The sequence below is a fragment of the Dryobates pubescens genome, chromosome 15, assembly GCF_014839835.1.
Source record: "Dryobates pubescens isolate bDryPub1 chromosome 15, bDryPub1.pri, whole genome shotgun sequence".
Lineage (NCBI taxonomy): Eukaryota > Metazoa > Chordata > Aves > Piciformes > Picidae > Dryobates > Dryobates pubescens.
In genome coordinates, this window is record NC_071626.1 from 7,468,337 (window position 1) to 7,488,736 (window position 20,400).

General features: G+C 43.0%; 1 protein-coding gene across 2 annotated transcripts in view; it reads left to right on the forward strand.

Moving 5' to 3' along the window:
* Positions 1 to 20,400, forward strand: part of MRTFA (myocardin related transcription factor A) — a 96,919-nt gene that overhangs the window by 36,994 nt on the left and 39,525 nt on the right. Inside the window, exon 1 of one of the 2 annotated variants that reach the window (XM_054168192.1) lies at positions 12,167 to 12,359. The exons of the other annotated variant lie outside the window; for it this stretch is intronic. Within the exon in view, the coding sequence (XP_054024167.1) occupies positions 12,233 to 12,359 (127 nt within the window). The 5' untranslated portion in view covers positions 12,167 to 12,232. Of the gene's footprint in view, positions 1 to 12,166; positions 12,360 to 20,400 lie in introns of those variants that run through there. 2 annotated transcript variants of the gene reach the window in all.

Genomic DNA, 20,400 nt, shown 5'->3' on the forward strand with positions numbered 1-20,400 from the left:
AGAGTGGGGAGTAACTGATTTAGGGGAGGAGGAGAAAAGAGGCAGAAGACAGAAAAGTGTGGGAGGACTATGTGGGGAAAGGCTGGCCTAATATAATTCTGGCATTATCTAATGCTTAAGCAGTTCTCTCTAATTTGTGTAATGGATGACTGTGCATAATTTCATGCCTTTGACATGATGGTTTCAAGATGCTGATAGCTGAAGCACATCCTGAATAAGCATTGTGGAATGGGAGTTATCAGACTTAAGCTTGAAGCATGGATTGGTTGTGGAGACCTAGGGACCTAAAATGTGTTGGGAGCTTTCATTTCCAGAGGCTTGATCTAACAACAGATAATTGCATCTCCTTGTAAACTTTGGTATGACTCCTATACGTCATATATATATGTTTCCAGACCGTCCACTTCCTCCCCTCCCATCTGGACCATGAGAGATCTTCTAAGACTTGTGCAGAGTTTCCAGATGTTTGGCTGCCCTGCTGGAACTACACCCCATTAACTGACAGGGCAGAAGACATCCAGAAATCCCAGACATTTCTGCAGCATTATCATAATAAAGCTGACATGTCTTGAACATGTTGTGCTTTTGCAAATTAACTGTGGAGTGTGCTTGTAGTTCAAAGAGTAACCCTGATGTGTTCACAGAGTGTTGGGCTTATTGTAAATGGCGATCTACACGTCACATGCTTTTTGTGTTTAACTTCAGGATGTTCCAAACAGAAATGTAGCAGCTTTTGTCTCTCAGGGTCTAATCTATTTACTATAAAGAGACTGAAACTGAAATGAAGAAGCTTGACTCAAGGGTGAAATAACAGGAAACAGTTTGAACTGACCTAATGATCAATGGAAGGGAAGGGGCTGTACTGATCTTCACTCTTGGTTTTCATCATTAGCTGCTCAGTGCAGCTGCTGTGTAGCTCCAGCTAGCTTGGATGTAAATAGGATGATTGGACTGTCTTGTGAGTAGTCCATCTCACTTTTATTATGATTATGCTGCAGAAACATTTGAGATTTCTGAATGTCTTCAGCCTCCTTAGTTAGTACTTCAGTCCATTATCTTCATGGCCAAAGTATCTCCATGTCTCCCCTGTACTAGAAAGCCCAGAAATGGACACAGGACTCCATGTGTGGCCTCACCAGTGCTGAGTGAGGATCACCTTCCTTGGTCTGATGGGAGCATTCCTTCTAATGCATGTGAGGATACCATTAGCCTTCCTTATCCCAAAAGCACATTGGTGGCTCATGTTCAGCTTGGTGCACCCACCAGCATCCCCAGGCACTTTTCTGCCAAACTGTTTTGCAGCCACTCAGCCCCCAGCATATGCTGGCACACCCTCTGGACATGGCTCTTCAGGTAGTTTTCAGTCCACCCAACTGTTTCTTCATCTAACTCAAGCTGCCATCAACTTCTTCATGAGGATGTTGTAGGAGACAGTCTCTAAAGCCTTAGTAAGTCAAGGTAGACAGCATCCACAGCTCTCCTCTCTTCTATCATGTCTGTCTCTCCACATTGTAGCTCAAACCTGAAGGCAGTTCTGCCCAATAGCTGTCTCACTTAAGCAAAAATATTCTCTGGTAGGAGAGAATTGTGAGTTTATAGTAAATTCTGGACTCACTGTAATGTAGTTGCCAAAAGTAAGCATATGCCAATGTCTATACTATTGAAAATGTTTTTGTTCTAAAGAGTTTGTTTGTAAGTGACTTCTGTTAAGCCAGCTGTTAGATGTATTGGGAGTGAGCAGCCAAGTCCTGTCAGATCATAAGAACTGGCAGGCATATAAAGCCCATCTATTTTTCAGTTGCATATTTGTCTGTTCAATTAGATCATCAACCTGTTTGCTTTTATGTGCTCCTGCCCAATGGTCCCTCTCTTGGGTCTGGATTTATAAAACCCACTCAGTAGGCAAGGAAGGATGCTAGGATTTCTAATTCAGGTTCTGATACACAGCCTTTGTGTTACGTGGTAAATCTCTCACTTGCTTTAACCCAGTTCATCAAACCAGAGGGTTTTTAATAGAATTGAATTGTTTAGAAACCATAAATACAAGGTCCTGTTTGATGAGTTCTGGTAACTCACACCAAAGCAACAAAAGATATTAAATGGGTGTCAGCCAGCTGCTGAAAGACAGCAACCAAAGAGAATTTTCTCTGCATGTTGTTTCAGGTGAGCTCATTGATTTAGGAGGAGGGAACCAGACCAGATATCTGAGTACTGAATCAGAACACAATGTTCCATGTGGAGTTATCTTCACAGTTACAAGCAGTTAGGGTACAGCCTTTCAAAGCTTTTAAGACAACTGGGGACTAAAACTCGTAAGGTTTAGCGAGTGTTGCTGGGGCAACAGAAGAGGATGTGCACTTCCGGTTACTTGCCTTGTCTTTGCTTTCACAGCTGGGATTGCCAGAACTCTTGAGTCTGAGATAAAACTAATTTTAAAAGTCATCATGCTCTGTGCAAAGGAGATCTGTATCTTTGCTTCCACCTTGTGCTCCCTTTCGGGTAACCACACGCAGCATTTTATTGTGCTTTCCCTCTCTCCCAAGTCTCTTGCCAGCGAGGGCAGTATCACTTGAAAAATTGCAGTCTTGCTTATTTAGAAAGGTCTTTGGGGCAGGGGCTTGGAACATGGATAATGTGCAGGCTAACTCTAGGAGATAAAGCTGCAGCATATTGTTTTGTGGCGATTCCTTGTACGGGTGAATGTAACGCTGAGATCCCAAACAGGAAAAACAAGGTAACCTCACCCCAGTGTTCACTGAAGGGAGCTCTTTATGGCTCTGTCTGTGAAAAATGACTGATTCTTGCTTGAGCCTGGGTTTTGGTGAGCTGCTTTTGCCATCCAGACATGGTTCTTTTCAAATGCTTGGAAAACAGGATTTCTTGTGAACTGCATTGAATAGGTTGGGTTTATATTCAGGTGGTTTGGGGAAAATATTCCATTTTGGTCTGGTACCTGCAAGTGTTGTGAGCAAATCGCTAGGGAGAGGCACAAATGATGTATAAAATGGGAGAAGTTGTACATTTCACACCAAGAGTCTGTCTTTTGTTATAGCCTTGAACAGCTTCAAGGAGAATAAACCTTTGGTTTGGTTAATGCAGTACACAATGTACTGGAAAATGCAGTCTGTGGAGAAGGAGCGGTGGTCCCATCAAAACCATAGCTTCCTGAAGTGATAGGCAAGTGACTCCCATGAAGTTGTTAAAGGACTCCTTAGCATACCCAGACTATATTTCCTGCTAATCAAAACCTGAATAATGTAGTAGTATGCTGATTAAAAACTCTCCCAAATCCAGTCTTATGCTGTCTCTCTCTTGACATTCATACTTTGTGTTGCACTAAAGGTCTGACATGTCTGCACAAGTAGAGGGGAAAGGAGTCTATACGAGACCCTGGAAGCCCTTTCCAGGACCAGTGCAGTCCATTCCATGAGATTAAATGGTTGCCTACCTTAACATTGTTTGTCTTATTTTATGATGTAGTTAAGGATTGCAACTTGCACATACCATACCATTTTATGTGTGAAACATAAATTCAGCTGTTGAAGCTGCCATGAAGGCTTGAGATTGGCATCTCTCCAGGGAATAGCTGAGTTTTGGCACTAAAGGAGAAGTTTAGGCATTTGACATTGGAGGTGATTTATAGGTCTTTGGCAATGCAAGAACTGAATTTTACATTCCAAGGACAAAATGATTTCCTGTCTCTAATAATCCTGTTTTTTACTGGGGGGTGAGATAAGCATCCGTGACCACCATTTTCAGTGGCAACTAATCACTGGCTTGGCTTAGAAGTGTGATAAAACTTCCTCGCCTATTTTACCTCATCCAAGCCTGCACTACTGCCTGACTGTGGAAAAAGAACTTGAACCATTTTTAGAGTAGAAATTAAGAGTCAAAAAAGCCACATGTCTAAAATTCTTAGCATTAGTTCCCTATTAATAAGTGGGATGGTTTAAATAGAATAGAATAAACCAGGTTGGAAGAGACTTGTTTCAAAAGAATTTGATCTCCGTTAGTGCACAGTTGTTTCAAGTTGGGAAGCAGTTTTCTGCAACCATAAAGAGTAAATAGACATTTAAATGAAAATCCAGGTTCTGGGATTCTGTATCAGATTAACCAAGGATAATTGCCACATTGAACCTCAGCAATGTTGTTACTGCCCATGTAAGTGATGCGTCTGGAGGAGGAACAGTAACTTTGTGGGTAAAAGTCACAAAGCTGTAAGAAGAGTTTACCTAGTAGCTATTGAGCTGGTAACAGAAGAAAATGAAGAGTTTGCTCATCTTTTCTTTCCATGAGCAGCGCATGAACATCGAATGCAGACCGGCTGTTTCCCAGCTTGTTTAAGTGGTTTTAAAATAGACTGCATTTTCCAGGTGTTTGCAGGTAGCTCCTTTGTGCAGCAGAGAAGAAACTTTTAATTGCCAGGAGCTGAAAGGATGTGGGAGGGAGAAGTGCAGGGTATCTTCTGCTCAACAACCACAGGAATTAGTGACATAACTTCTCAAACTCTTAGACATGCCTTAACAGGAGAGCAAGGATCTCTTTCTTTTGTCCCTTCCCAGTTATTCCCTCCTAAAAAGAAATTGCTGTTTTAAGACAAATTTGATTTTCCTCCTTTTCTGCTCTGTCCTGCTCACTGTTCTCCTTGGTCTGTCAGCCAGAACTTTCTTTTCTACTTTCAAGAGCAAACCCAAATGTTTTGGCATTTTTCATTGTCATTTGTTCACAGTGGTTTAAACTAAAGCTTGGAATATCTGCAAGATATGTTTTGAAAATTCTGGATTCCTGTACTTAGTGCTCTTCACTGGGCACAGTACATACTTGCATGTCAGTCTTTTTGCAGCCTCTGGATGTTCCTGCCTCTCTGCTGTGGTGGTAGTGGGGAAATACACATCTGTATGTGTGAGCACATCTGCCTACCCCTGGAGCGGGTGAAGTTATTTAAGGTGCATGTGGGTGGATTAGCAGATCTAACTGTAGGTGGGAAGGCTGATGAGAACAATCCTAACTTTATTGACTGTCTCTGGCTTGAAACCTTTGATTCTTTTATAAGAGGTAAACTATTGCTCTTGGGTAAGAGCAGGGAACTGTTACTCTCACTTCCTTTGATCTCAAGTGATTATTTTAGCGCAAGAGAGGTAATAGCTGAAGCACTTCTGTTGCAATTCCAGCTGGAGCAGCTCTCGCTAAATCCCCTCCACTACAGATACCCACTCCACACTGGAGATGCTGTACTTGATCTGTGAGATCTCACTGTGAAGATTGTTGGCTTAGCAAAGGTAATTCGAGCTAATCTTTCTAACTTTGCCCTGGAACAGAGTGAGAGCGTTCATACAACCCGTTCTGAGGGCTCAGCACAGGGTGTCATTTGAAGAAGGGCTAGTGACTTTGAACTATAAAGATGCATGCAACAGTGTTTGCATCTAACCAGGATTTGTCAACCAAAATGGTAAAAACCCCCCAAATACAATGTGTTTTGATATGTGCTTCTAATTTACTTGTTTGGTTTTACTGAGCTCATATGTGTAGTAGACTGCAGTTGTTTGGCAACTAGCTATAAAACTTCTTCCTCATAATCTCTCCACTTTCCTCCTGCTCTCTGCTGTTCCATTGTCTGTTGTGGACAGGTCCTTTCACTGCATTAGCTAGGGAAATGCACCTATTAATTGCATTTCTTCTCTACCTAGGCAATGCTGTTTTGTAGTCAAGAAGTGTATGCTCAGCTTTCTAGACAGCAGCACTGACAGAGCCATTGCCAATGGATTGCAAAAGAAAATGCAACAAATGCACCACTTTCTGTGTCTGGGTAGACAACACATTCTGAGAGGATATCACACTCCAGTGTAGTAATATTAGGAGCATGTGCTGCATAGTGCTTCTCTTTTGGTGTGATCTTGAGTAGGGTAGACTTCTGGACCATTTCCTTCTCTGAATCATAGAATGGTCTGCATTGGAAGGGAACTCCCAAGGTCCAACCCCCTCTGCAGTAAGGAGGGGCATTCTCAACTAGATCAGGTTCCCCAGAGCCCCAGCTTCCTCTCAGTACAACAGGTCTTGGAGGGAGGGAGGAGGAGAGACATGAACCATAAGCAAACCAACATCTCTGCTTCCCTTCCTCTTTTTCCTTCCTCTTTTTCCTGTCCTTGTAGCAATATTGCCATAGTCTTCTTGCAGATGACCTTTGGTGAACAACACTGCCCAAATGAGTTCTTGGTTTGTGGAGGGCAGAGGTGAGAAAAGCAAAGGTTTCAGTTTCCTTCTACCTCTTCCTCCTCTGGTCTGCAGAGGCAGGGCTGAATGACTCAGTCGTAGGGAAAGGGGGATGGGGCATCGCTGCTGCTGTCTCTCCACACCTCGCTTGAGAGGTTGCCTTGCCTTGCTGGTTGGAAATGGCTTATCTACGGAGTTAATCAAATGCAGATCAGTGCTGCATTCCTTGGGCTGAACGGATTCTTCTCACTCCTTAATCAAATGCAGATCAGCGCTGCATTCCGTGGGCTGCACTGATTCTTCTCACTCCTGTGTTTTGTAGATAGGGATCGTGGATTTCATGTGCATGTTTTCAGGGAAAGACAAACTGACATCTTGGCTGAATCCCAAGGAATGGGGTGGGTGGCAGAGTTTATATATGTGCTGGGGGGGTGATTTGGCTTTAGCTGCTGTGTAAAGTTCACTACGGCAGCTGAAAGATGCAGAGAGAAGCACTTTCAGAATTAGAGACAGTGAGGTAATGAGAAAGTGACATAGGAAAGGAAGTGGTGAGGGGGAGGGGAGGGCTCAAAACACGTCTTGACATCATCTGATAGGTTTTCCAGCCTGTGCAGTAGCTATTTTTATGCTTTCAACTCGAAGTATTTACAGCTCAATGACAGCCAACTTGCCAAAAGTGGGGGTGGTGGTATATCCCAGAGTGGGTTGGGGGACTGAAGAGCTGTTCAAAAGCTATGACAAAGGTCCAGGTTCCCAGGCATGCCTGCTGCTGTTGCCTTTTTTTGTTCTACATCTGCATGGTGGTTTACCTTTGGCTACCTGTTATGTCTAGGAGTTTTGTGAATGTTGACTGGCAGTGATAGCTGTCACCAGCTAGTTGAAAATAGTATGTAAACTTCAGGCTCTTCCTAAGAACTGGAGAAGTAAGAATGTACAGTGCTCCCAGCTTGGCATTTATACCTCTTCCTGAAGGTCACTGTTGGTGGGAGGCAGGATCCTGGGAATATCCAAAGCAAACTCACATTACATAAATGTGATCCTTAGCTGAGGAAAAGTGACACAAGTGTCAGTGTGAAGACTGTGTTTATTCTGAAGTATAAAATTAATAGAGTCATGAGACATCAAAGCTTTACAGTGATGTAGGTGAAGCATTCTATTATTTTTCCACCTTTTGTCTGCTTGCTTGAAATACCAGAGACAGCTCTTCAAATATAGTGGGCTCATACCTCTTTCTGAGGCTTCTTCTGGCTTAGATCTCAACTGAGATCTTGCTCACGTTGCCTGAGTGATCATATATTGCAGCTGCTTGACAGTTTTTAGGGGAACGTTGTATTTCATCGTTAAATTGTGTGCATGCAGATCCTTGCGGGCATGGTGTCGCCTGAGGACATTATTAGTGGGGGAAGAAAGACCAAAAACCTGCATTGAGCTGCTTGGAGGACTAGAAGTGCAAGGTGGAAAAAAACCCTGCACATTTTAAGTAGATGTGTGTGGGGTGTAAGTGCATTTCCTATCTGTTCATTAATTTGAACTTAAAGAATGCATTAATTTGGGGGGATAAACCTAGAGATGCAGTTTTGTGTTACAACTGAACTGATCCAAAGTCTAGCCTGTGCCAAGACTGGTGAAGCCCCTCTCTCACTTCCCGGCAGTCTTCAGCAGCCATCAGCTACCAGCTGTGCTGTTCATCCCACTTGTTGGTAATGATACTTAGTAGGTTGAATTGGCTCATTAAGATACTGCATGAGTGACAGAACTGCTATTAAGGGGGCTAAGAGAGTGCATAGCTGGGAGAAGGGCAGGAGAAGGTGAAGTGGGAGTGATCCTTTTGGTGGCAGCAAGCTTTAAGCTATAGCACCTTGTAGTTCTGAGGCAAATTTTTGTGTGCTCCTGGACTTTAAAGGTTCCAATATCTACAGTGGGGCTTGCATTTTACCAGGAACTGGTTCACTCTTCCATATTTCTCTTCTAGCACAGAATGGGAATTTGAAAATGGTGCTGCTTATGTGCTGCCTTGGTTTTGAGGATAGAAAAAGAAGAGAAAGTTAATGAATTAAATTCATTCCAAAGTGTAAGTAATGATAATTGACATCCGAATGCAAGTGTTGCATTCTGTGCCCACCATTCCTCAGAACCAGCAGCAGTATCTGTGCAAGCCATATGTGTACCTGATGTTTCTTTTCATTTCTGTATGAGGGTATAAACAGTAATGCAGTGTCTTGAGGAAGAACACCTTTCCATAGCCTTCCTCATTTCACACTTGAAAGCCAAAGGCTTTAAGTTTCAATAGAGGTCTCATGGACAGGGTATGAAAATTGGGCCAGATGTTTTCCAAAACATAAATCTGTGGCAAATACCTAAGTCCTGGTGGTAAAGGTGACCTTTTCTGCCAGCAGCACCGCTGCCAGTCCCAGGGTGAAGGATGTGCAAGACTCTGAATGTTGGCATGCATTGCTGTGGGTTGATCCTACTTTTCTGGAGTGGCTAAGCAGCAGAAACTGTTGGAAGTCATAACTCTGCCATCAAACAGACCTTCCCATCTACCTTGCTGATTTCCAAAGTAACTGTCAAAGTTACACCTTACTTGTGCTTACAGTCCACTGATATTCCTATCCATGTGGCCATTGACCAGAATTCCAGATCTCTTATCAGGATCCTACACACCAAACTTTGGTTTAATTTTTCTGTTGCTCATCAACATCTGGCAATAGTGTCACTGTTTTGTACAAGACAGTGTCTTGGTCTTGACTCACCTATCAAAATCTCTGTTTTGCAAAGAGATAACCCACAAGTGCTTGCTTAGGTGCTGAAGACCTGGGGCCCTTGGAGTTTGTGTTCTTACAGCGTGGAGGACATTATCCAAGTCCTTTTTGGAGTGTTCTGCCACATACTATTCTGTTTTGAACACTTGCTCCTAATTTCAGAACACAGAAGAATGCTGTAGGATTAATTTGATACTGTAGGCAAAATTTTGCAAAATATTTATCTGTCTACCACTCAGCCAATCAAGAGTTTGTCTTTCCAAGCTGTTTTCTACATAGGAAGAAAGAAAGGTGTGTCTGCAGCTCTGCAATGATGCATTGAGAGGCTCATATCTTCATCAAGTTGGAGCTGTCAATTATAGCAGCAGAGATTGCCAGGACTGGCAATGTACTTCATATGTCAGTAGCTATTTGGTGCCTCACTTCCTTAAGTTTTTGAGGTTTTATTCATCAGAACTCAGGCAACATCTTAGGGCTGTTTTGGCAATACCAGGACACTGGTGAGTCAGCTGGGTAGAGCAACTGGCTCCCAGTTCCCAGGCCTCATACACTGTAGTGAGCTGCTAGCTTAGAGCAAAGTAACAGCAGTCTTTGACCTCTGTAGCTGAATCTTCTTGTTTCGACCATCCAGATATGGTGCATTGCTTGCCAGCAAACATAGGACTCAGTCTGGCATAGGATACCTCTTCTTTGGTTATTAATTATGGGATCTGTCTGCACAGAGTATGAGGCCTGATTCTATGTCAGTTTTGTGTCATTGCTGAAAGGGGAGATCTAGAGAGTGTGTTTTTCTCTCTTCTCCTTCATCCTGGCGTTAGCACTCCTATGGCCTGCCAGGTCAGCTTCCCGAGGCAGCTCTCTGCAGTGTCACGACTGCCAGTGCTCATGCAAAAGCAGGCTCATCTATTTGTGCAGTAATTTGACCTTACTGGCCAAAGTTCATTGTGAAACTGAACCTTTGCTTGACTTTTACAAATCCTAAATTTAAGGTGAGAGTTAGTGGTGAGTATACATTGTTAATTTGGGAATAAAGCTATTGTGGAGCTTTATATTATTCTGGCCAAAGGCATTTCTTTAAACCACGGGAATTTTGTTTGAACCTGGACTGAGTGTGGATTCTTCTCTGAGTCAAGGCTGAAAATTTCAGAGTAAGAGTAGTACTCCTGAAGGTGCTCAGAAATGTTACTGATGCCATCTTGCATAATTATGGAGTAAATGTGTAACATTCTGTGTATTAGTTTCCAGTTTGCCATTTAAACATAGGTTAGATTGTTTTGTTCCTCTAGTGCAGCTTGTGACAGAATTAAAGTCATACTGTTAAAATCTGATTGCACACTTTTCTCAGCTATGATCTTCAGTATTAGAGACTTTGTTTCCCCTTTTACTCCAGCCTTATTTGATAAAATGACTTGGAAGCCTCTCAGACTATTTGGAGACAGGAAATTTCTGTCTTGACTGGGGTGAGTGTGTGTGCAGAATCTGAAAAGGAGACTGTTTTTTAGACTGTTTACTTCTTAGTTTTGTAGTGTCCATGAGGCTGTCTTTGCTTCAGGTTGCATCATGGACCTGATGGAGCAGGTTCAGATCAGGGCCATGAAAATGATCAGGGGGTTGGAACACCTCTCCTATGAAGGTAGGCTGAGGGAGCTGGGGTTGTTCAGCCTGGAGAAGAGAAGGCGCTGGGGAGACCTAATAGTACTTGAAGGGAGCCTACAAGAAGGACGAAGAGAGACTCTTTGCAAAGGCCTGGAGTGATGGGACAAAGGGCAATAGGTTGAAATTAGAGAAGGGTAGGTTTAGATTGGATGTTAGGAGCAAGTTTTTTATCGTGAAGGTGGTGGAACACTGGAACGAATTGCCCAGGGAGGTGGTTGAGGCCTCATCCCTGGAGACATTCAAGATGAGGCTTGACAGGGCTCTAGGCAACCTGATCTGACTGAGGATGCCCCTGCTTACTGCAGAGGGAGTTGGACTAAGTGACCTTTAGAGGTCCCTCCCAACCATTCTATGATTTGTAAGATGACACTGGTTGCTGTTAACCTTTTTGATTTGGTTGTTTTTCTGGGAAGACACCAGAGTACTTTTTTCAGGTCTGTATAGTCATTGGACAACTCTTTTTCTTCTCCTTCTTCTTCTTCTTTATATCCTTCCTTCCCCTTGTCCTCAAACTTCATTGCACCTTTTGTGCTGCATGCTTTGTGAGATCAAACCCAACATAGCCACCAGCTGTACTGGTGAGAGTACCTCCTGGCTGTTCTTCAGCTGGAGCATGCTTTTCCTCAGCTGGTACCAGTACCAGCCTGGGCAATATGTATAACCAGAACTGGTCAACCATATGACATCTATTTGTGATATGCATTAAATAATCTCCAGATGAGATAACTGCCTCCAGAGAAGCACAGATTCTGCAGCTTTAGTGCTTGCAGGAGAGGGTTGTGGATTGGGGGCTGCAGATTATCTTCAGTTAGTCATTTGCACTAGGTTGGGAGAAAGGATTTAAGGGAAGAGGTGGGAGTATGTGCTTGTACAGAAGTAGCCTGCTGTTACCTGTGTGTGGTCTCACAGCAAATGCACAGAAGAACTCTGTTTTCCAGATTATCAGTTTAGATTTCTCCACAACTGAAATTTGATTTCTAATGTTTTCAATAGGAAGGGAAAAAAGGCAGCCTTGCTTCTGCATGCAGAGTGGTGGTGTTCTCTTAGTTGTGTGCACAGTGTGCTTACAGTTGGGAGGTGCAGAGAGAGGGAGGGTAATGCTCAATCACATGATACTGCCTGTCTGGCAGGTGTCTGTAGTGTGAGTAGAGAAACCAACTGTTCACTATTTTGGGTGAATGAGGTTGGCTGTTACTGCAAGTGGCTGCACAAAGAGTCCACGCATCTGTTGATAAGCACCGCTCTGCATACTGGGATCCTAAATGCTTACAGCCGCTTGCTGAAACAGTAAAGTTTCTGTCTGAGCCTTGAGACAGAAGGAAAAAAAGTTTTGCTAAGAGCTTTGCTGATTTTACTCTTTAGATGTTGGCTATCAGGATTTGTCTGTGCCTCGAGTACCTCTCTGTTCCTATGCAAGCACAGCCTTGGAATCTAGCAGTAAACTGATTTTTTTTTTTCCCTACTCTGCCCTTGGTGCAGTGACTGAAACCTGGTAAAGAGGGATTGTGGTTGGGTCTCTTGTGAGGATTAAGCATCCCTTCCACTAGCCTGGGACACCTCCTGAGTTACAGAATCTGCCTTCAGGTCCAAGAATTTCCTCTAATATGTTGGATAAAGCCAAGACCCTCCAGCCTGCCTATGTCGGAATTGTGCCACTTGCAGAGACTGTGTCAAAGCAGGGGAAGAGCTGTTCAAGCACGTATCAGGATTCATACCACAGCTTACGAGAAGGTTAGCAGGCTCTGCTTTCTTTGTTGTAGGCACTGTAGAATTGGGGTTTGGGTTGCTTTTTTCTTAAATCTTTTTTTCTCTTGCATATTGAATCTGCCTGCTCTTCCTTTGGTGGGCAGTAGTCCAGATTTTGGGTTTCCCTCTGACTTTTGTGACCTGTTGCTCCCGCGGGAGCTCATCGGCGTGTCGCAGGACAGGGCTGGAGCCCTGTATCTCGTGATTTACGGTGCCTGGACCCTGGAACAATTTCACTTGCACTTGAGGAAATTTTAATTTCATAGTTTAAATTACTTACAGTCTGTAGGGCTCTTGTGAGCTATGTTTTAAGGCTGTTTTAATAAAGGTGTAAAGGTTTGTTCTGGAGTGGCAGCTCTGCCTTTAAAGAGTAGTGTGTTTTAAGTTGCAGGCTATTGTTTGCAGAGTGTGAAAGGACTGGGGTGTGTATATCTAAATGTGATTCAGGTTTAGGTCAATAGTGTTCTTGTGCAAAAATGTGTGGCTTTTATACGAAGGTTTGACAATTCTGAAGGAATTATGTAGACAGAGGTCAGATTTTAGGGAAAGAAGAATATCCGGAGGGAATGAAAAAGATTGAGAAGATGAAACCAGACAGTGATCCATTCATAGCACACAGCATAAATAATAGCAACAAAGAGGAACTGGGAGAATGGCAGAACATAACAAAATGCCAGTGGCAAATGTGAGAAGGTTTGTTTTCTCAGAAATACTGGATGCATCTAGCTACAGGTGACATTTGAATAGGAACTTGCAGGAATGAACAAAGATCTTGAGCGCAGTAGCTTCAGAAAAAAGGTGATGATTGATATAAAGAGCAGGTAATGAGGGAAAATGACTTTCAGTGACATTTTGGATAGAAAAGTAAAGTAAAGGGTGGTAGGAGTTAAGGACAAAAAGCCAGGGAGAATAAGGCCATGTGTGTTGTGGAAAGACGGCCGGGGTGTGGGAGATGATTGTAGCAGTTGCATTTAGAGGATTTCTCTCTCATATGAAGCTTTAGGCCTGCTGAGGCTTTCAAAGCAAGCTGCTAAGTTTCTACCTGCTACTCTCACTCCCACCTACCAAGCCTCTTTAGCATGTATCAAGAGTCAGTTTGATACTGGATTTAAAAAACATTACTATTTTTTGTTGCTCACTTTCACTGGAATATTCGTTGGAGATGGAAAGGGAAAAGAAAACTGAAGTCACAGTCCTCAAATTTATGTTCTGGAGTTATAAATCCAATAGTGTAGGCAGTATTCCCAGATTATTTTGCTTTGTAGGCAAAGAGCTGCAGCACAGAAAGAAATGAACAAAAGAGAACTTGCAGCTGCCTTGTACTTGCAAGGCATTGATTTTCACAAGGTGAATGCTCTTCCTTCGGGTGTGCCAGAATGTATCTTTCATCCAGTCACTACATACCACAAGTGCTCCGGTAGGAATCCATGTAGAAGGAGGAAAATGCAATTCTGTAGCACTTTAATCAATATAAAAATGTTTGCTGCACAGTATGTCAAGCTGAAGTGAACAAAGGTCATTGAATTTATGTGTAATTCTGATTATTGGAAAAGCTGTGTTGACTCTGCAAAGTCAAGCAATATCATCAGCCTACCCCATATCTAATTCATGCTACTCTAATATTATATGTGATGAGGAAGGCTGCTTTCTGCCAGCTACCAAGCAGGAAGAATAGGGAAGAGAAATAGGTGCTGATAGATTCTTGCATCTCTGAAGAGAGAAAAACCAAAACCTTTTAGCTTTGCTGCTGCTCCGCTCAAGTCTCCTGCAGTCTTGAGATGCCTGTTGTGTTTATGCTGTAGCATGCATTGTGTCTTGCAGAACCAAATCTTGCAGGCAGTGGAAAAGCAGATGCATGCATGTGAAAACCCTTTGAAGCTCTGGAAGTCCCAAACTAGCATTAAGCTGATAGTGTAATGACTGTAACACCTTAATTTTGATCCCCCTACAAAGGAGATGGCTTAGTTTTGTTATGGGCCAGGACAGAAAGTGGATGCACTTCTCTTCCTTGCTCTTTACCACACACAGGTGAATGGGTGCCAGTCTGCCTTCTCCTCTCAGTAAAGCCAGGCAAACACAGGCCTTCTGCACCATGCTAATAATGCTCATACCTATTCTCTTAATGAATCCAATGAGTCTCTGGAATAGACTTCATCTTGTTTCCTTGCCTCGGGAAACCAGATGGTCTCCTAAATCAGATCAATTTGTTATTAGTTGTTTAAATTAGGGCTTGACATTGAAGTTTGGGAACTGCTGATCCTTTCCACACAGAAGTGGATTTGACATGGACATATCCTTGCATTTTTCAAAGTGTGTTGGGGCAGTTACTTGTAAAATTCCTAGAATTCAAGACTCTCTAAACATGTTTTCTATTCAAGAATGCCTTGCAATGATTTAGTTTTCAAATACCAGAGCCCAGTTTACAGTTCCTAGACCAGTTAACACAACAGTGTTGGTAGCCCTCGATGAAAGACAGAAATCATAAGCTTTAGAAAACTTCAGAAAGCTACTCCAAAACCAAGTGGCATTTGTCTGAGTCTAGTTTAGTAGTGTTTCCAGAAGCAAATTGCACCTTTCCATCTCTGTGCAATGTCTTTCATTCATTGCTCTTAAATGAAACACTTCCCCCCCCTGCCCCCCCCTTAAAATTCTCCCTTCAAAAATGCTGAGTGTGATTTGGGGGTTGACAGTGAAACTCACCTGTCTTTTTCCAAGATTTGTGTCTGAGGGTCCAGACACATGAACGAGTTCCTGCGTGTGCCATCTGATCTGCAGTAACTGTGTGCACATTCTTGGTCCACAGCAAATGTGAGGTAATTTGAGTTAGCTTAGCCTTTGATTAAACTATTAATATCTGTTCAGTACTTTGAAGAGATCAGGAGTCATGCAAGTGCTCGTTACCATACAGCTTTCTTCACAGCTGAGCTAGACCTCACTGTCTTAACACCTCTGGGCACCTGGACGTAAAGCTGGTCGGTGGCCCATCCAGTAGAGGGCAGAAGAACCTGCCTGTGCAGGCTTGGAAGCGCTCAACACCGAGGAGATGCCCAGCAAGAGGGCAGCCCCTGCCTCCGAGGCATCTCACAGGAATGCAGGGTGACCTTTTTCTGTAAAGGTCTTTCTGGTTCAGAGTGAACCTGAAGATGCTCTTGGGGGTGTCAAAGCAATGTCTCACGCAGATGCACGAGGGAGGAATGTCAGAAATCAGTCACAAAAGCTAACAGGCACACCTCTGAATTATGGCCAGACATATCCTACAATTCAGAATTGTTTATGCAAACAGTGCTGTGACATGGAGAACACAGAAAACACACTGAATGTCTGGGGAGCCAATCTGCTGGCATTTCTTGTGACAGATCCTGAGGCACACTGGGTGTATGGAACTGGACTCCCTGGAGCTTCGTGCTGCAGCCACTCTGTGCACGTGGGGCACTCTGTGCACGTGGGCCACAGTGACTGCAACTGTGCTTAGAGGATAAGAAGTGCAGTGGTGTTAAGGTAATTGTATATTAATGTGAGGTAGCTTGAAATGGGCAGCAAGATGGCAATTTAAGTTATTTATTTATTTGCTTGTTTATTTTTCTGAATTCCCAGTGTGCTTCATTTGACTGGAAGGCCTGGAGGTGTTTCAGGGCATTTGTTAACTTTGTGACATGATTGGGAAGCTTAGGGAAAGGCTTAACACTGGATGACCAGGGTTTTTATAAGTTGTTATCAGTGAAAGGAGAGTCATAGCATTGTCCCTGGAGTTGAATTCACATATTTTTGGGGGCCTGCTGCCCTAGTGTGTTTTTGGTTTTTTTTTGATGTGACATGTTTTCCCCTCTTGGAGTTTACTGACCTATTCCTGTCAGTGTAATGCTCCCCAGCTGTTGCTTTAGCCCTAGCTATTTTCATGCTGGGAATGGGAGGAGGAAAAGGACAGAAGCTAGCTTGTTTACCACACTGTGATCTACTTCATATGTCAAAAAAATGGCTACTGTAATACTTTCTTTTGCACTAAGTCACACTAAAATGAAAGAACTGTAGCCTTGGACCCACAAGAGCACAGAGATGTAAGGACTCAACACATGCAGAAAACAAAAAGAACAGGGACTGGGTGTGGTGTGATGAGTACAGCTGTCAATAGCATTTATGCAGCAGTGCTTTGAACTCGTAATGATACCAAGGAACAGTTGCAGTAAGCACTTTCCTGCCCCATCAACTGAATTTTCTTCACAGCTGAACCGAGCTTCATGTTCAATGGCAGAGTTGCTGGGGTATTGATGATCCCAGCAACTGGGAAACATGTTAATAAAGCTTGAAAAAACATGGGTGGCTAAGGAATTATTCATTATTGGATAATTATCTGTTGTTTGTATTTGAAAGAAATTATTGGTACTTGTAACCAGCAAATGACTGATGCTTAGACTTCCAGGGAGCTTTTGAAAAGCAGATGCTTTTTTGCAAGCAGAACTATGATACATAGGCTCAGATTGCCTGTTTTGCATCCATAAACAATTTCTACAGTTGACATGCTTGTTCAGAGCCCTTGCCAGACAGATGTCACTGTAACTCTCCTGCCCAAAGACGATAAGGGGCAGTGACAGTTGTGGTTTCTGCTCATGTTTTTTGGATCCACATCAGACTGCCTGTGTAAGCCCTATCTCACTACTTTTATCACCTATAAGGTCTGTCACTAGTCACCTCAGATTTTTCAGCATTCTGTCACACCTGCAAGTCATTGATCAACAACTTAATGAATATCTATACCAAAAATAAGTGCCTCCTTATATCTTTCCTTTCATGCCCCAACTCCCATCTATCCAGTCTTTTCAGAGCATTGAATTACTGGTCTTGTCACCTGCTGTATCAATAAATTTTGATCCAAAATGTTAAAGCAGCACATTTCTTGGCAAGAAGCTGTGCAGCCTATGGTAGAAAACGGGTTATGACCCCTGAGAGAGGTAGGTTCAAACAAAAACATGCACTGGAGCCCATGGGGCACATGGTGTGCCTTTTTCTTGCAAGGGACCTCTAAGTGGATGCATCATTTGCTGAATGGCATAACATGGAGCAGAACTCACGGTTTGCTTTCTCTTCCTTGGGTTAATAGAAGCAGATACTATGTTTTTCCCTGGCAGTATATGAAATGTGCTAAACTGATACCTCTCCAAATTAAAAGCAGACTTGCAGTGGCTGAAGTACCTTACTTACATTACTTACAAGAACTACAAAAAGGTTTCTTGCTCATCAGTGTATTGAGGATTTTTCTTGGGGTTTGGTGAGATGGGGAGAAGAATTGTGCAGGTGACCTAGTGTCAAAGTTTATTGTGTCTCTAATGCAGTAAGCATTCAGCCAAGACAACAGTCTGCAGTTCTGCCATCTAGAGTTAGACTCAGTCTGATAAAGCTGAAAAGAAATATGAAATAAAGTCAGCAATAAGAAAGGGGACATAGATTCCTTCCAAAATTGCTAGTGAAAATTGGTGAAATCCAGGCTTTCCAAACTAACTAATTTTAAAACAGCCTTTGAGAAGTAAGCATCTGTACAAAAAAAAATTTGAGACAAAAAGAAGCCATAACCCCCACAAAACCCCAACTGTTTCAAAGTTTTCAGTAGAAGTGCTCATAATGAATTTTTCTCCATGGTAGGGACAGGGATCATCTGTTGCAACCATGCTTCTGAAGACCTCATTCTGTGGTCTTCATCCCCAAAGGCAGCTCATAGGCCTGTCACCATCCTGAGGTTTTTACCAGAATATCTCTGCTGCATCCTATCAGCTGACACATTGAACATCTTCTTGGTAGCTTTGCTCACTGAAACACTTGTCGAGGCACAAACATTGCACAGCCCAGCTGGATTCTTGGCACAGGGGATCCGAGTGGTGCACTCTGCATGACATAAGGAAGAGATCCACTTTGACTTTGTGTGGTTTCCTCATCTGCCTTCTGCTGTATGTCAGATGTATGGAGGCAATAGCTGCAGGGTGTGTAGAAGTTGAATGTGGCAGTAGCTGTGTTCCTTGATTACTCATCTCTGCGGATTTCACGGCAGTGCTGAAAGGCAGGATGTGCAAGCTCCCTTTGTGGAATTTGGTCAGTATCACAACCAGCACATAACCTCTCCCTGCAAACAGTTGTGGGGTTTCTTTCTTATTTTGGTGAGTGCTCTTTCTGGTGCTCTTGTGATGCTCTTCACTTTCACTTTCCTAAGCTTTCCTGCCTCTTTCTGCATTGTATTTGTGTGTGAATGTCCTTCTAAGCCTGCTCGTAGCTCATAACCCTTTTCCATGCTCCTGTGTCAAATCCTCCCTTTTCAGAAGTGCAGGGCAGAAGTAGAAGTAGATGCAGTGAGTAGCACCTTTGTGCCTCATTGAGAGACTGTTTTACTGCTGCTAATAATAGGTGTCACATTGACAGTTTAGAATGAGGATTGTACCTTCAGGACTGACATGTGACCACCAGACTAACTGCCATGGTTGCAAACACCACGTAGCTATCTCCTCTGCCTCTTTCCTGGAGGGAGCCACAGAAAGGAAACGTGCCTGTCCTCCACTTGCTTTTGTTCAGCATGCTGGCTAAAGTGCACATCTGCTAGAAGTTGGAGAGAATCTTCCACTGTGTGTAATGAGTGCAGGAGTACCTGCTGCTACTGGCCTTCTCCTCTCTGCCCTTCAAGCAGAGGACTGAGCCAGCAGTAACACTTTAAACATCTGCAGAATTTGTCCACCAGTCTGAAGTCAGTGGTCATGCAAGCCATTCTGGACTGCTGGGCTTTTTTAGTTTGCTGATTGACCTGTTACACAGAATTATACTGTTTAGATATTTATAGCTATGATAGCATGTAAGAACTGCATTAAGCCTCGGAGCTGGATTTATTTTCCATGCTGTGGGTCTTGCCTCATGGAAAAAACCCAAGCAAAGTCAGCCCTGGAGATCTGTAGTCCAGAGTTTTGAAAGGAAGTAAAAAGTAGCAGACAGACTTTGAAGGAATTTGATGTGCTTTCTATGTGTCATTCAAATTCTGGGGATCAGCTTCCACACTGGGCTGCTGTGAAGGAACTGATTTCTAATGTGGAGGGATATGATGGTCATAGCTGAATCTTGTGACTTTCTTACAGGTAGAAAGAGAGTTGTGATTGTTGTATTGTAAAGAAAGTGCCAGACTGTCGCAGTACAAAGGCTGGGATCTTTATTTGAACCTCAGATGCCATGATTGTGGCATGTGTTCCTTGTAGTCTTTGAGAGGAGAGCAAAGATCTTCTCGCTATCCTGAGTTAAAGAAATCTGGCAATTCCCTGTAGCATCCACCTGAAATTCTTGCTAAGAGAGGATGTTTGGACTAGGACAAAAGCTGGTGGCAGGAATGGTAACTGTCTGCAATGGGAATGCTCTGAGTATTTTGCATGTAATAGGCATGTTGGACACAACTGCTTTTGTTCCCTGTCCTATGAAGTAACTGCAAGCAGAATCATAACCAGCTGAAGCTGGGAGATGCCCCAGCTAGCTAATTTAAAATTATAAGGGCCAGCTTTTTGAGTACCTTATAATAACTGGTTAATTCCTTCTTCTAAAGAAGTGCTGGTTTTGTATTTAGATTTGCATACTTCTAAGTTCATTTCTTTTCCCTACCACTTGTGGAAGAACACATTTGTTCTCATTTGCATTTGGTTTCAGTAAACCAAATGTCTTTAAGTGGTTAAGAATCTGAAATGGTCGTGGAAGTAGAGAATTGTTCCATGTTTAAGTGGGAAACCCCAAAATTACAGCTCTTATGTCAAAGTGTCCCAACTGTTGCCACAGAAGTTCTGTGGTATCTTGACCATTAGGAGATCTCTGTGAAGGAAGCTTTTAACTTCTGTCTGTAGAGGGTGCCCTGTGGCAGAAGGAAGGCTGAATCACTGGGCCAACACCACAGTCTCCAACGAAATGTTTGAGGAAGCTTTTGGCCTTGAGGTGAGAGGCTGTTAGTACACTGGAGCACTCTGCTGTAGTAAAAGTTGTAGTATGGGAGGTAAGCTGTGAAGGAAAAATGTTAGACATT